The 16,781-nt window shown below is 34.9% G+C and overlaps 1 protein-coding gene across 1 annotated transcript; it reads right to left on the bottom strand.

Moving 5' to 3' along the window:
* Positions 1-699: 699 nt before the first annotated feature.
* LOC142506109 (GDSL esterase/lipase CPRD49-like) lies at positions 700-2,591 on the bottom strand. The gene is made up of 6 exons (XM_075619258.1): positions 2,345-2,591; positions 1,924-2,001; positions 1,705-1,845; positions 1,462-1,538; positions 1,218-1,367; positions 700-1,128 (listed from the first exon to the last, which is right to left on the bottom strand). Exons 1-6 carry the CDS (start codon positions 2,453-2,455, stop codon positions 912-914), a joined length of 774 nt encoding a protein of 257 aa, XP_075475373.1. The 5' UTR covers positions 2,456-2,591; the 3' UTR covers positions 700-911.
* Between the last annotated feature and the right edge of the window lie 14,190 nt (positions 2,592-16,781).

A 16,781-nucleotide genomic window follows, 5' to 3' on the forward strand; every position in this document is an offset into this window, starting at 1 on the left:
GTTCTCAACTTTTTAAATTTCCCTGGGGTTTATTTATACCTCCTATGTTTCTTTCAAATCACATCTTAATTTTATTCCTGATTCCTTTCGTACTCCGAGAATCTCCAATGTCATTTTTTTTAATCCGTTTAGCTACATGTGCTTCTCTGAGAATTTCAAATACCTATTTTTTGCACTCAGCATCAAGTGAACGCATATTTTGACAAAAAAGTTTCGTCGCAAATAGTAAGTTCTATCGATTTAAGATAGTACGCACACGTGCATCGAGTGTGCGCCAAGGACAAGGGCTGAGCTAAAGAATCTGTTACCTCTTCACTTTCCAGGGATGGAGAAGAAAATGGTCCAGTGGCAGGTTACAATTCTCAATATAAAAATGTAGCCATGAACAGGGACTTAATTGTGGATTCATTTATAGCTCTACTGTTAATTCATTGCTGCGTATGGCTCCGGTTTCTTTAATTTGGCTGCTGGACAGATAACACCGCCCCGAGAACACGAAAATTGCCCGACCATTGTGTTAGTCTTGCTGCTCCTCCTGTTACTGCCCCTTTCACTTGTTCTCCGCCAAGTGCGTGTATCATTTGTTCAATCATGCTTGTATTTACCAATATGCGAGAGAAAGAGAGAGTTGAAATTTTTGTGAATTATCTTCAATGATGTAATATAGTTGGTGTGTGTAAATTAGTGAGTGACCTCAAATTTCTCTACATTCTTTGAATCAAGAATTGAATTTCTGATTTTTGGAGTACAAATGTAAGCGACTAAACCAATTATGCTTCGGCATAAATTTTGGAATTGCTATGGCTTGTGATGAAATGATCGTGTAGCTTGATTATTCGAAACTTTTATTGGTAGGCTACAATTTTATTATATATAGGACTAGCAAGTTCGGAAATGATTGGATCTATGATCTATTTCCATTCATCCGAACGGATCATCGAGCCATAAATCTCGTTCAAGACGACGCAGTCTTTGGTAGTTTTTGCACGAGGATCAACCATGTACTCTGAAAATTCATTTGGCATAGACTTCCAATATAAGCTTGGTTCCCATTCAGCCTCATGGAGTACCTTCAAAATCTCCTTCACTACTATCTGGCTTCCTTCAGAGCTCAGATGGATTCCATCCCTACGCGAACACAACAACATTCAGAAACTTAGAGCAATTGGGAATCAAATTGGCAAGATCCAAACTAATATTTTTTATGATGTACTCACAATAAGTAAGTTTTTCCCCAGTCGTCTCTGTTCTGAAACGCTCTCCAAAGGTTGATGACTTTAATATCCATATGTTTGCCTAGTTCTAGCAATGCTTCAGCGTATGCGCGGCAGGTTTCATTTGATCGAGCTTGGCTGACGAATGTATCACTGGATTTGGGACATGGGTATGAAACATTTCAGTATTCATGTTTACTTGAGAAGCTAAAATGAAACCTTGATTTAAGTTCGGGTCAATGATCACCCGTAATAATCGTAGATCATTGCCTCATCCACAGGGGGAGAAGTAAGAAAAACGATCCTCGTATTCTCACAGAGACTCTGTAAATTGGCCAAAAATTGCAAGAAGATATTCCTCCTTGTCAGAATCTTGAAGCACACATTTTGACAATGCATAGTAATTATCAACCAAGATCAAATAAAAGAACAGGGAAAGAGTAGGCAATTGTAGTAATGATTTTTAGAGAGCACCTCGAATAAGATGTACCTTGATATGAAGGGCGATTTTCTTCATGTTTTCAACGTATTCGAGAAGAGGAACATGAGGGCCTAATCCACTCGGATGCGGATGAATTGCATCGTTACCTCCATAATATGCTATAACCAGAGAAGGCTGAACAGCTGCATCCTGGATTTTTTATATAAGTATGGCATGAAGATTCAAAGGTTCATACTTCTGTGCAGTGGATATCTGAATTAAAGATACCTGCGGGAAAATCTGATTCAACACTTGAAGGGCGTTCCTCGAATTCCAACCAGCGTATCCTCGCAATACTATGTCTGCCTAAAGAAAAAGTTGTGGACAAAAAGGAAAATAAATCAATCTTTCAAAGACGATAATGATTCATTTTTCCATGATTCCTCTGGATCTTTCATTTGTCGTCTACTAGTACTACCGAGCCCACCCCAATTTCGATTAAACTTATTAGACAGGGTCTCCAAATGTCCCATGATACATCAAGGGGAAAAGGCATCTTTTGTCCTAAATACATCACAAATCGTTGCTCAAGAAAACTAGAAAAGTGAACCTTTTTTTGAAAAGAATAGAGGGATGAGAATCGGAGAAGATGAAAGCAAGCACGGTACCGATGCTAAGAATTATAACAAGTGAAGGATACCAAGAATACCTTCCTACTATAGAGATCGGCAAGAATGGCTCCCCAGCCTCCGACGTGGAAGCTCATCTGCACAATGGACGACCCGAACAGAACAATCTGGGGCCGACTCGGACCCACCATTTTCCCACTGATCAGTGGCAACCAGTGAGTCTCTCCAGATTCCGTGTTTCAGTGAAGCAAAAATATACCTCAATGGAAGACCTACAAACGGAAGAGAACAAAATGGAGAAAGGAGAATGTGACCCTCGAACGATGATGGAGCTGCCGGTGGATCTCGGTTTTCTACACGCTCAAACGCAGTGAAAGTTTTAAAAATTTTATTTTATTTTGACAATCAAAATATGTTTTGCTTTGGGCACTCGTATGATTTTAACATAAACATTCATAGGGTGTTGAAATTTTATACCTTTGTGAATTAGATCACGTGGCTCCAACTAATCCGGTATAAACGAATTAGCTCTTGATGAATCCCTACGAACTTTTTTCAAGAGACTCCTTTCTTCTAATCAGGTCCACGACTAGATGATTTGTTCCTCTTCTAATTCGCACTAGAAAAATTAGATGAAGTTTTACGTTGGAAATTGAAAACGATAGACGACTCAAAGTTTTCCTTCAAAAGGAGATGGCCGAAATTTTGAGACTTTTGGGAGATGGGATTTTCGAAATTCCTTAGGAGATGGAGGCTAGGGTTTTCAAAAATTATGAATGAATTATTTTTAAACCTAAGCATAATACGCACACATATATATAAGCTTAGGGCCTATTAATTAAATTAAAAACTTAATGAGCTTAATCAATTAATTATCCTAGTCCAACTAGTTTAATTAATTAATTAATATTTTAAAGTTTAATTAAGAACTTTAATAATATCTATGTTGGTCTTGTACTCCTACAAGCCCATTATACATATACCTATTACATTTAATTTAAATCCCTTATAAATTCAACATTTGAATTTAATATTTAAAAGTATAAATTCAACTCCTTGAATTTATCAACTCCCAAATTTATTACTTAATAAACTCAACTTTTGAGCTTAATAAATTAAATACATTATAAATTCAACATTTGAATTTATTATTTAAATTATAAATTCAACTCTTTGAATTTTATCACCTCCAAAATTTAATATTTAATAAACCCAACTTTTGAGTTTAATAAATTAAATTATCAAATTTTATAAATTTAACTCCTTGAATTTATTCTCTCCAAATTTAATAAATTCAACTTCTTGAATTTACTATATCATAAATTCAACTCCTTGAATTTATTTTCTCAAAATTTAATTATCATAAATTCAACTCCTTGAATTTACTTTATTATAATATAAATTCAACTCCTTGAATTTATTCTCTCAACGGGAACAAACAATCCAGTGCTTGTGTGACCCTCAATGGTTTAGGGATACAGCTAGCCGTGGGTTCACAACTCTTTGTGATTCAGGACATAATCCTTTATTCGGGCTTACCCTAGTTAGCCCCATTCTTTTCATCAATACCTTGATCAAGAATGTCAGAACTCATTTCTGATTGTACCCATCGGATCATGGTAAAAGCGTCTAGTAGCATCGCCCCATGATCCCCTATGTATCACTGATAGTGCCTGCAAGAACCAGTCGATTATGATTAACGTACAGTACGGTCCCTTCATCTCATATATCCCGATCGAATCTGCAACCATTGGTTCATCGAGGGTTGCATATTAATTCGATAACTATGTGATAACTATAATAGTGGCATCGTGTATACTATTGGAGAACTCCTTCTCCAACGTACATCTCATACTCTGGCCAGAGATTCCATGCACTATTATTACATTAGATCACATAGGATATCCATACCCGTAGGTGAGCGGTGAATCCCCGACTACAATGCACTGGCTCCTATATGTGTCGCAACTGTACCCAACCTCGTCACCTGATGACTCTCCTGGAGCTGGTAAACGAGTCAAAGCACAGCCCTAGCATATAGAGCCTCAGTGTTATCCCGGGTCGTAAGGACTAATGGTGTACAATCATAATCACGGACTTATCCTCTCGATGAATGATAACCACTTGGAAAGTCCGAGGGAGGGTTGTTCGGTATAATCATCATATGACTACCCATCTGCATGTTTGGACATCTCTATGCCCTTAACAAGAAACGCATTACACAACATTACAAATGCTAGTCTCGAGCTCAAGCGGCTTTTATCCCTGTTTTAGGCGGCTGAATCGACTAGGAACGAATTTAGAATATGCAGTGTTTACAAATGAGTTTCAACATCGAATTACGATTCATTTGTATTAAAGCATAATCAAGGACTTTATCTATGCTGTTTGCATGGGTATACAGATAAAGTATAACAAGACCATAAAAAGTTAAATTATATTAAAATAAAGATTGTTTACTTCACTTGAGTCAATAAATTCCCTAGCCAATCGTTGGCTTGCAGGGCATCTACTCTAACAATCTTCCACTTGCCCTAGAGCCAACTATCCTTAATCCCATTGCTTCGCGATGCTTTTCTAACAATGGTCTTGACAAGGGCTATGTAAGTGGATTAGCAACATTATCTGCAGAGGGAACTCTTTCGACTGATATGTCTCCTCTTCCCACAATCTGCCGTATGATGTGGAACTTCCTCAGTACATGTTTGGATCGCTGATGAGACCTTGGTTCCTTTGCTCGTGCAATGGCACCAGTGTTGTTCCAGTACAACGGGACTGGATCAACTCCATTAGGAATAACGCCCAACTCTTGGACAAAATTCCTCATCCAAACTTCCTCTTTGGCTGCATCAGATGCAGCAATGTATTCAGCTTCAGTGGTGGAATCCGCAACGGTGTCTTACTTGGAACTTTTCTAAGAGACAACCGCACCATTAAGCATGAATACAAAGCCAGAGGTCGATTTCGAATCATCTACGTTACATTGAAAGCTAGAATCAGTGTAGCCTTCCAATTTCAATTTTCCACCCCCATAGACCATGAACAAGTTCTTAGTCCTTCTCAAGTACTTAAGAATATCTTTCACGGCCTTCCAATCCATTGGACCAGGGTTCGCCTGATATCTGCTTGTAACATTTAGAGCGTAAGCAACATCAGGACGTGTCTATATCATACCATACATGATACTACCAATGGCTGACGCATATGGAATACGTGTCATCATCTCTATCTCTTCATCACTTTTGGGACACATTGCCTTAGATAGAGTAACACCATGACACATTGGTAAGTATCCTCTCTTGGACTCTTCCATAGAGAATATTTTTATAATGGTATCGATATAGGTGGCTTGGGTGAGTCCCAACATCCTTTTTGATCTATCCCTATAGATTTGTATTCCCAATACATAGGATGCTTCACCCATGTCCTTCATGGAGAATTTACTTGCCAACCATACTTTAATTGATTGCAGGAATCCTGCATCATTCCTAATGAGCATGATATCATCAACATAAAGTATTAGGAATGTCACTGCACTCCCACTAACTTTCTTGTACACACACGGTTCCTCAGGATTCTTAGCAAAACCAAACTCTTTGATAGTGCTATCAAATTTGAGGTTCCAACTCCTTGACTCCTGCTTGAGACCATATATTGATCTCTGAAGTTTGCATACCTTATGCTCACTTCCTACTGATGTGTATCCCTCAGGTTGAGACATATAAATTTCCTCTTTGATGTCTCCATTGAGGAATGCAGTCTTTACATCCATTTGCCATATCTCATAGTCATACTATGCTGCTATGGCTAGTAGTATTCTAATGGACTTAAACATAGCAACTGGTGAAAAAGTTTCTTAAAGACAACTCCTTGCCTTTGAGTATAATCTTTTGCAACCAGCCTTACTTTGAAGGTCACTACCTTCCCATCCGCCCAAGCTTTCTTTTGTAGATCCATTTGCACCTTATGGGAACGACTCCCTCAGGTTGATCCACCAATGTCCAGACTTGGTTTGAATACATAGAGTCCATTTATGACTGCATGGCTTCAAGCCATTTGGTTGAATCAGTATCATATATTGCTTCTTTGAAATTCATTGGATCACATCCAACACAAGACTCATCATGGCCTTGTTCATGAAGAAGCGTATATCTTGCAGGTGGTCTAATAACCATATCATACCTTCTAGGAGCTTGTACTTCAACTACTGGTTGTTGGGGATTAGGTTCAACTACTATAGTTGAGGGAGTATCTTGAATTTCTTCAAGTTCTATCATCTTGCATTTTCTATCTAATAGAAATTCCTTTTCCAAAAAGGCGGCATTTCTTGAAACAAACATTTTTGCTTCATTGGGATGATAGAAATGATATCTAACAGAATTCTTTGGATATTCTACAAAGTATCACAAAGTGGATCTACTATCCAATTTGTCTCCCACTAACTGCTTCACGTAAGCAGGATATCTCCATATTCTCATGTAAGAATATTTGAGAGTTTTTCCCATCCATATCTCATATGGTGTTTTATCTACTGCTTTAGTATGGATATTATTCAACAACATTGCCGTAGTTTCAAGCGCAAAGCCCTAAAACGGTGTAGGCAATTCAGTGAATCCCATCATGGATCGAACCATGTCCAACAAGGTTTGATTACGACGTTCAGAGACACCATTCAATTGTGGTGTTGTTGGTGGAGTCCACTGTGAGAGAATCCCATTCTCTTTTAGATAACCCAAAAATTCAGCACTTAAGTATTCTCCACCTCGATCAGATCGAAGTGTCTTAATACTTCTTTCAAGCTGATTTTCTACTTCAGATCTGAATTCTTTGAAATTTTCAAATGCTTCAGATTTGTGTTTCATCAAATAAACGTACCCATACCTCGAATGGTCATCAGTAAAGGTAATGAAGTAGGAATGCACAAATTTTGTGCTAACACTTAGCGGGCCACAAACGTCTGTGTGGATCAAATCCAGTAGACCATGTGCACGTTCTACGTTTCCATCGAATGGAGTCTTGGTCATTTTTCCTTTCAGACAGGACTCACGGGTAAGTAGAGAATTTATGTCTGACAAATCAAACATGCATTCTCCCACTAGCTTGTGCATCCTTCTTTGATAAATGTGACCTAGTCTAGCGTGCCATATTTGTGTGGGATTTGGATCATCTAAATTTCTTTTGTTTGTTGTTGAAATCTTGTTTACTTGGACATTCACTTATCATTTCCAGAACATTTCTGGAACACATAATTTCTTATGTCCGGACTTCTTGCAGTTAAATAAATATGTTCTAACTTATCGGGCTTTGTAGGCCTTTTAAGTGTCTTTCAGAGTTTGCCTCTTATTGGGACTGTTTTTCTTGTGAGGGGCAGAACATTTCTTTCCCTTACCTTGTGGGTCATTTTTCGTCTGACGAAAGGCCCATTATAAAAACAACATTTTTTCTTATTTTATGGTGATCTCATAAGTTATAACCATATTGACTAACTCTTCAAGGCTATCAAATATCTTTATTAAACTTAAAGTTCGCCATAACCCCGTCAAATGAGGAAGAGAAAGACAACAAATTGATGTTATCAATTAACTCGTTAGGAATCACATATTCTAGGCCCACCACATTTTCAATAAGCCCAATCATATGTACACCACGCTCATGGGCCAGAGCCCCATCTTGCATGCATGTAGTCATGAGCTTTTAAAATGGTGTGCATCACTGTACGAGTTTCATGTACCATGCAACTCTTGCATGTTTATTCGAATATCAGCAACATTCAACATTTCCTCAAACTGTCCATACAGTTTATTTGACATAAAAGCGAGCAGATCACACTTTAGCTTGCATACTATGGTCCTACCATCTTGCATGCTTTGTCAGTTCAGCAGGACTGACATTAGTGTGCATGTAATTTTCTCCGAATTTAGAACAATTTTTCCAACCAGTCTTGAAAATTAGATTCGGTTAGCTTGTTAATAAAAAATGGATTACGTGACGAAATCGAAAATATACTGATATGGAAACAGAATAATGGTTGCTGATTATTTTAAAATAATTTTAAGATATAAAATATGGATTTCATTTTATAAATCTCCCTCCCACTATTTTGACATTTTCACCACCCTCTGATGAAAAAGGGAAATCGTATTTTCTTAGTGGGCACGTAGAGTCCAATTAGCCAATTATAATCCCGAATAATATCAGCCAATTATAATTTCTAAAAGGTAGAATCCAATTGCATCCCTATGCAACCTCCGCGTGTTTTGCTCCACGTTTAATAAGGACCCAATAATATGACGTCATTTATTTTCGCGTGTCAAACCGACCCATCAATGTTGAATTGTAGTAGACGGTCGCCATGAGTTCCCCCAATAATATGAGCCGAAGTCATGGGAGTTTCACTCAATTCACATCATATGTCCGGTGGAAGTAACAGCTTTCCGGCGTGCAGGCCTCCCCAATAATATGAGCCAGACACTGTCCGCGGGTAGTGATCAACATGCAACCACGGTTGATGGAAGGCAAGGAAAAATTAAACTCTTTTAATTTTTACTTTTACGGTTTGATATAAATTTTGAATCATATTCAAAATGAGGGATTTTAATTTTAAAATTTGTCTTATCATTTTAATTTAAAAATCGCGTGCCATGTTTGATGTTTGCCGGATTCATGCAACTATATTATCTAATAATATACATACATGCATACTACTATATATCACATATATCATAATATGACATTCAACAATAAATAAGAATGATCGATCGCCAACACTATTATATCCATGTGAGCCAAACATGGATCCAGGTCCAAAACCTAGGTGAATGCAGGGATGCAAATGCAACTATTACAAGTGATTCCAATATTTTACATGTCTTCATCTCGTCCATCGGGCCCACCATCTTCCAGTCTTGATCTCCCACTATTTCTAATAATTACATTTAAATAGTCATGGCACATAAGGGATACATCTCATGGGGTGAGAACGGGCCATAAACCAGGCCCACTTTAATAATATCAAATATAAACAAAATGAATGAAAAACAGTAAAATATCCTAACATACACCTAACACATTGGTCAAGGCTCTCGATCATCCTTCATGCATTTAATATCAAATATTAACATCATTTTAATTAAACAATTTAATTAATTGATAAATCATATATCTAATTTTATCACTAACCACCACAATTATTAAAGGATTTAATAAATTAAATAAACTCCTTTATTTAATTTTCAATTAAATCAATAATAATTGATTTCTTGTAAAAACTCATTTTTACCAATAATAATAAAAATCATATTCTAATTATTTATTTTACAAGAAAATTATTAATTTTCCAAAAATTAATTTTCCAAAATAAAAATTGAACCAATTTTAAAAAATATCAATTTTACCAGAAAATTTGAAAAATCAGAAAATTGCACCCTAGGCCCAAACAATTCAAGCCCATCATCCAGCACGCTTCCCGAGACTATCCCGTACAGCCGCCCGCACTGCCCGCCCGCTGCCCGAACGTTTCGGGCAGTGGCGGCAGCCCAAGTGTGCGCTGGCATCCAGGACGCCGTGCGCGCTGCGCGCGCGCGGCGTAGTGCACGCGGGCGTCCGACGCCACACGCGCCCGCTGCGCGCTGCCGTGCGCGTCCCTGCGCACACGACTGCCCGGAACAGTTCCGGGCAGATTAAATTTTTTTTTGTTTTCTGAAAAAAATAATTTTATGGTGTATCAATTTTCTGAAAAATTTTCTTGTGTGGTTAGAAATAAATTATTCAATATATAAACCATACGATCTAGAAAAAACCTGGCTCTTATACCACTGTTGGATCTCGGTTTTCTACATGCCCAAACGCAGCGGAAGTTTTAAAAATTTTATTTTATTTTGACAATCAAAATATGTTTTGCCTTGGGCGCTCGTATGATTTTAACATAAACATTCATAGGGTGTTGAAATTTTATACCTTTGTGAATTATATTACGTGGCACCAACTAATCCGGTATAAACGGATTAGCTCTTGATGAATCCCTACGAACTTTCTTCAAGAGACTCCTTTCTTCTAATCAGGTCCACGACTAGATGATTTGTTCCTCTTCTAATTCGCACTAGAAAAATTAGAAGAAGTTTTACGTTGGAGATTGAAAACAAGAGACGGCTCAAAGTTTTCCTTCAAAAGGAGATGGCCGAAATTTTGAGACTTTTGGGAGATGGGATTTTCGAAATTCCTTAGGAGATGGAGGCTAGGGTTTTCAAAAATTATGAATGAATTATTTTTAACCCTAAGCATAATACACATATATATAAGCTTAGGGCACATTAATTAAATTAAACACTTAATGGGCTTAATCAATTAATTATCCTATTCCAACTAGTTTAATTAATTAATTAATATTTTAAAGTCTAATTAAGAACTTTAATAATATGTATGTTGGTCTTGTACTCCTACAAGCTCATTATATATATACTCATTACATTTAATAATTAAATCCCTTATAAATTCAACATTTGAATTTAATATTTAAAAATATAAATTCAACTCCTTGAATTTATCACCTCCCAAATTTAATACTTAATAAACTCAACTTTTGAGCTTAATAAATTAAATACATTATAAATTCAAATTTGAATTTATTATTTAAATTATAAATTCAACTCCTTGAATTTTATCACTTCCAAAATTTAATATTTAATAAACCCAACTATTGAGTTTAATTAATTAAATTATCAAATTTTATAAATTCAACTCCTTGAATTTATTCTCTCCAAATTTCATAAATTCAACTTCTTGATTTTACTATATCTTAAATTCAACTCCTTGAATTTATTTTCTCAAAATTTAATTATCATAAATTCAACTCCTTGAATTTACTATATTATAATATAAATTCAACTCCTTGAATTTATTTTCTCAACGGGAACAAACGATCCAGTGTTTGTGTGACCCTCAATGGTTCAGGGATACAGCTAGCCGTTGGTTCACAACTCTTTGTGATTCAGGACATAATCCTTTATTCGGGCTTACCCTAGTTAGCCCCATTCTTTTCATCAACACCTTGATCAATAATGTCAGAACTCATTTTTGATTGTACCCATCGGATCATGGTAAGAGCGTCTAGTAGCATCGCCCCATGATCCCCTATGTATCACTGATAGTGCCTGCAAGAACCAGTCGACTATGATTAACGTACTGTACGGTCCCTTCATCTCATATATCCCGATCGAATCTGCAACCATTGGTTCATCGAGGGTTGCATATTAATTCGATAACTATGTGATAACTATAATAGTGGCATCGTGTATACTATTGGAGAACTCCTTCTCCAACGTACATCTCATACTCTGGCCAGAGATTCTATGCACTATTATTACATCAGATCACATAGGATATTCACACCCGTAGGTGAGCGGTGAATCCCCGACTACAATGCACTGGCTCCTATATGTGTCGCAACTGTACCCAACCTCGCCACCTGATGACTCTCCTGGAGCCGGTAAACGAGTCAAAGCACAGCCCTAGCATATAGAGCCTCAGTGTTGTCCCGGGTCGTAAGGACTAATGGTGTACAATCATAACCACGGACTTAACCTCTCGATGAATGATAACCACTTGGAAAGTCCGAGGGAGGGTTGTTCGGTATAATCATCATATGACTACCCATCTGCATGTTTGGACATCTCTATGCCCTTAACAAGAAACGCAGTACACAATATCACAGATGCTAGTCTCGAGCTCAAGCGGCCTTTATCCCTGTTTTAGGCGGCTGAATCGACTAGGAACAAAGTTAGAATATGCAGTGTTTACAAATGAGTTTCAACATCGAATTACGATTTATTTGTATTAAAGCATAATCAAGGACATTATCTATGCTGTTTGCATGGGTATACAGATAGAGTATAACAAGACCATAAAAAGTTAAATTATATTAAAATAAAGATTGTTTATTTCACTTGAGTCAATAAATTCCCTAGCCAACCGTTGGCTTGCAGAGCATCTACTCTAACACCTGCAAGGATAGAAAAATCATTTGCCTCAAATTTATTCTGTCCTTTTCATGGCCTTTTTTGATCTAATGGTCCCTCTTGGATGAATGATGATTGTTAGGTGAAGAAAGATGAAAGAAAGTTTCATTTTCTTTGTATACGTATTGTTATATAATAATAATAACAGTGTAGAATGTTGCTACAAGCATTGTCCAAATGGGTGTAACGGATGAGTCATTCATCATGAGTTCAAATACTCTACTAACTTTCTTAGATCTGCATAAATTGCTCAATGTAATCTATTTATTTAGCATGATTTGCAATTAATTGCATTAACTTGAGTTTTATCTAGTGCAACTTAAAGAAATAACTTATATATATATAAAGAAATAACTTATATCTAATGAAACATATCAAAATTATACATGTAATAGGTGAATTTACATCATCGATGCTTACATAAGTGTGCACAGTTATATATATGAGTTTTGACATGTTGTACATCAACCGTGCACACTTATGTAAACATCGATGATGTAAATTCACCTATTACATGTATAATTTTGATATGTTTCATTACATCCAATTTATATATATATATATATATATAATATATATTCCTTTATATAGATGATATTGATTCAAAACGATATATGTGTTTTATCTTGAGATCGTTTTGAATCGATATCATCTATATGGAGGAATATCATAATGATCTTATAATAGTGGCAAATACAATATCTTCTACATGTTTTATAATATAAGATATTTTATTTGGCACTCATATAAGATCATTATGATATTCATATATATATATATATATATAATGTTAGGTACAAACAAGCTAACATGTAGAAGAAACGATCTGGGAGGGTAGTTGATGTCTTCTATTATGAGCAAAATGGCGGCAAAATTATGTCCACGAAATTATCTTATTACCCGATCCTTAGGAAATTGGACAAACATTTGTTGAATTAAGTAGAGAATAGATCAAACAAATAAATTTTGGACGCAAAGGAGAGTGACAAGGCTACCGAATATTTTGTAGAGAGAGAGAGAGAGATAGACCATATTTAGATATGCTGTGGTGGGTTGGTTCTTTGTTATATAAATTTGAGGTAAGGAAAGAAAGAATATGGGCACTGATATTGCAATAAAGAAGATTGGTGGAGCGGAGGGGAGTGGGCACGATTTCTATTTTTTTGGTTAACATATTTTCAGTTAAGTTCGTCACATAAGATTTGTTCAGTACAATATTATGATTCATCTAACTAACATGATTTACAAATTATTACATTAGTCCTAAGATTTATCAATATTCAACGAACGATAACAAGTGCAAATTTCTACGCCATTAAAAAAAACAAAGAAATGTTTTGTTTGCAATTAGGAGATTGTATATGTTAGTAAAGGGATAGGAAAGACCATTTTTGAGTTAAAGCACTTTTAGGATTATTATTATATATTTGATTAACACTAACTGAGAATAATATGTAGCTTACAAACCACGAAACTTATTTTATTTTGAGCTTTAGAAATTTACAATTTAAAATTTATATATGCGCAACATTTTCCAAACTCGTGAAATCAAAAACTAATACAAACTTCTGGTGATCGGACTGATTTGACATTACATAAGACAAATAGAAAGACAGACAAGGCCACACGTGTCACCGGGCTTTAATTATTTACTTTTCTATACTTTGATAAATTTATTATTTTTCATAATTAAAAGAAAACCTAATAATAGTTTGTTAATAAATCATACTAAATAACTTGATAATAATAATAATATTTATAAAATCAGTTAAAAATAATAGTAAAATGGGTATAATTCAAAAATTAAAATAAAACAAACCAAATTAAAATATATCATTTTATTTTGTATCCAAAATAACCAAATTTTGGGGTGGGAATATAATAAAAATTAATATAAACAAATTAAAGCTTAATCTTGTTCAGCTTAACCCATCTTTGTTAGAAATGAGAATGTAACTAAAAAGGTGAATAAACACCTTACCAAAACTTGCGGTTTTAAACAATCATAAGAGATTTCATATGGATTAGCAACTAAAGCCAAGATCTCAATTAGTTAGGTACATCAAACTCGTGAAAATATTGCTCGGTAGATAGAGCTAACTGGTCAAATAACAAGTTCCATACATCAAGAATAAATGAACTAGAAATTTAAAATCATGATGTAAGCATTGTTTATAAAAGTTGGAAGACAATCATTCTTCATCTACTTGTCTTTCTGATTTGAAAGAGATTCATTTTGAAGACTTTCATTTACATAACAACTTGTACAAATTCATTTGGTTGAATATAAACCCCACCTTTTAATATTGTCGCTGATTTGAGACAGATTTGATGAAAGAATATTGAGATCATCGTTTGTCCATGAATCCATTTTCGAATTCATTTCAAAAACGAAATGAAATGGAAGAGGAAGAAATCTTGATTTTTCAGAATTAAAATTGAAGAAATCATGATTTTTTTGAAGGTGTAAATGACGTCAATTTATTAGAGTATGTTTCGATTTTCAAAAATATGGATATTACAACATTTTCAGAATTTTAAAAAAATCATTTTTTCCCAATTTTTTCTGATTTTTAACAATTTTAAAATATTTTTAAGGCCGGAATCAACGTCCAAATAATTCCAACAATTTTTTTTTTAATTTCTATTTTTATATTTTTTCCATAATTAATAATAGCCTGATTTCTTTGAGATCAACTGCCAGATAAATCTACCCTATCAAAGCTAAAAAAAGCGGGCTTCACCGCACAGAGTCCACCCACATCCTCGCACGCGGGACATTAGCGTACATTGTTCTCGCCCCGAAACAAAAAGGGTTTGCGCGTTTCATCGCTCGTTGGCCATGCTTAGATTTGGAGTCAAGAAAAACATAAGTCATGGGAGTCGATTTCACGGGAAAGAAATAAAGATTATGCTACATGTACAATTGGATTTTTATTGCTAGAGACGTTAGGAATTTAGAGAGGTGCATAAAGACTAATCAATTTTATTATAGATTAATTTTAATTTTTGATAAACCCATATTTTTTCCTTTCTAGCAAGCAATAAACCCATGTTTTGTCCTCTCATTAAATCACAAATTTCTTCATGAAGTGCATAAAACCAGTTTTTCTTCTCAGCAGCCTAGGAAAGCAATTAACTTTATAAGCCACAAATCTTCTATACTTGCACTAACATTTATCGGTTGTCACAACTCATGAATTGGAATTCCACGGCAGTCAATGCGTCATTTGGCAACTGCCAATTAATCTCCTTAACTCATCAAATTTTATTGTTAATCTATGAAAAACAATATAATTGAAATAGAAGTTTAGTTTTATTTAACGATGATTTAGTTTTGTTGTTACTATGACGTAAAATTAATTTTAAAATCATAAATCACAATGTTTAAATTAATCCCCTCAACTCATCAAATTTGTAAATAATTTATGAAAAAATAATTGAAATAAAATATAGTTTTATTTAATGAAGGTTTAGTTTTGTTGTTACTATTACGTAAAATTAATTTTAAAACCATAAATCAAAATTTACAATGAACTACTCCCAATATCATTGTCGCTGGTCAGTAACAAAAATTGAGCAGTAATGAACTGTCGCGTTATTGTGCTTTGGCTGAACTGTTATTGAAATTTTAAAAATTAGCAACAACATTTATCTCAATTTATTTTACCAAAAAATAAACAAAAATATAATTTTATAACTTACATGTCATTTGCGACCCATATCGGAGTTCGACCATCATGCAGAGGTAGTTCGTGCTGCTGCTCTCCCATATACGTACAAAATCTATGTATGCAAACGATTAATTAATTTTGTGCATAAAATAAAATATATTTTTTTCAAATTACAATTCAATCATAAATAAACTCAACCTTATTTACTTTCGTTGTAGATGTCACGAACATCGTCGCTCGAATACTGAACCTCTTCTGTTTACTTTCAATGCTGTTCAAATCAATTTCGTTGTCGTACATAACATTAACATTGACTAGATTTTGGGACGTCAAAAGAGATTGAGTTGAAATTTCATGAGGTCCACTTTCGTTGTTTTGAAATGCATCGTTCACATATTTTTGATTCTGCTCAGTATTTGGCTCAACATCAGTAGTGACATAAGCTCGCCCTACATAGACTAATCACATACATCCAATCTGATTCAGCTCTCTTCGTTGTTGGATAAGTCAAATACACAAATTGCGATGCTTGCGTAGGAAACACAAATGGTTCGTAGTATCCCAGATTCCTTTGTCATTTAACTCGCATTTTTTAACAATTTATTGAAATATGTAAATAAAATTGTAATTTGTCATTTTTACATATTGACGAAACCACTGAAATAAATTTTTTAGATGTACGCCTCGACTGAAGAGTCTTCCATCTCTGGATATTCCATACGGATATTGTTCTAATACATACTGCAATACATTGAATACAATTAAAAATCAGAAACGAGTGTTTATATATTTTAATGAATGACATATGCATAATACCTGACAAATGACTT

The sequence above is a fragment of the Primulina tabacum genome, chromosome 10 (genome assembly GCF_025594145.1).
Source record: "Primulina tabacum isolate GXHZ01 chromosome 10, ASM2559414v2, whole genome shotgun sequence".
Classification (NCBI taxonomy): Eukaryota; Viridiplantae; Streptophyta; class Magnoliopsida; order Lamiales; family Gesneriaceae; genus Primulina; species Primulina tabacum.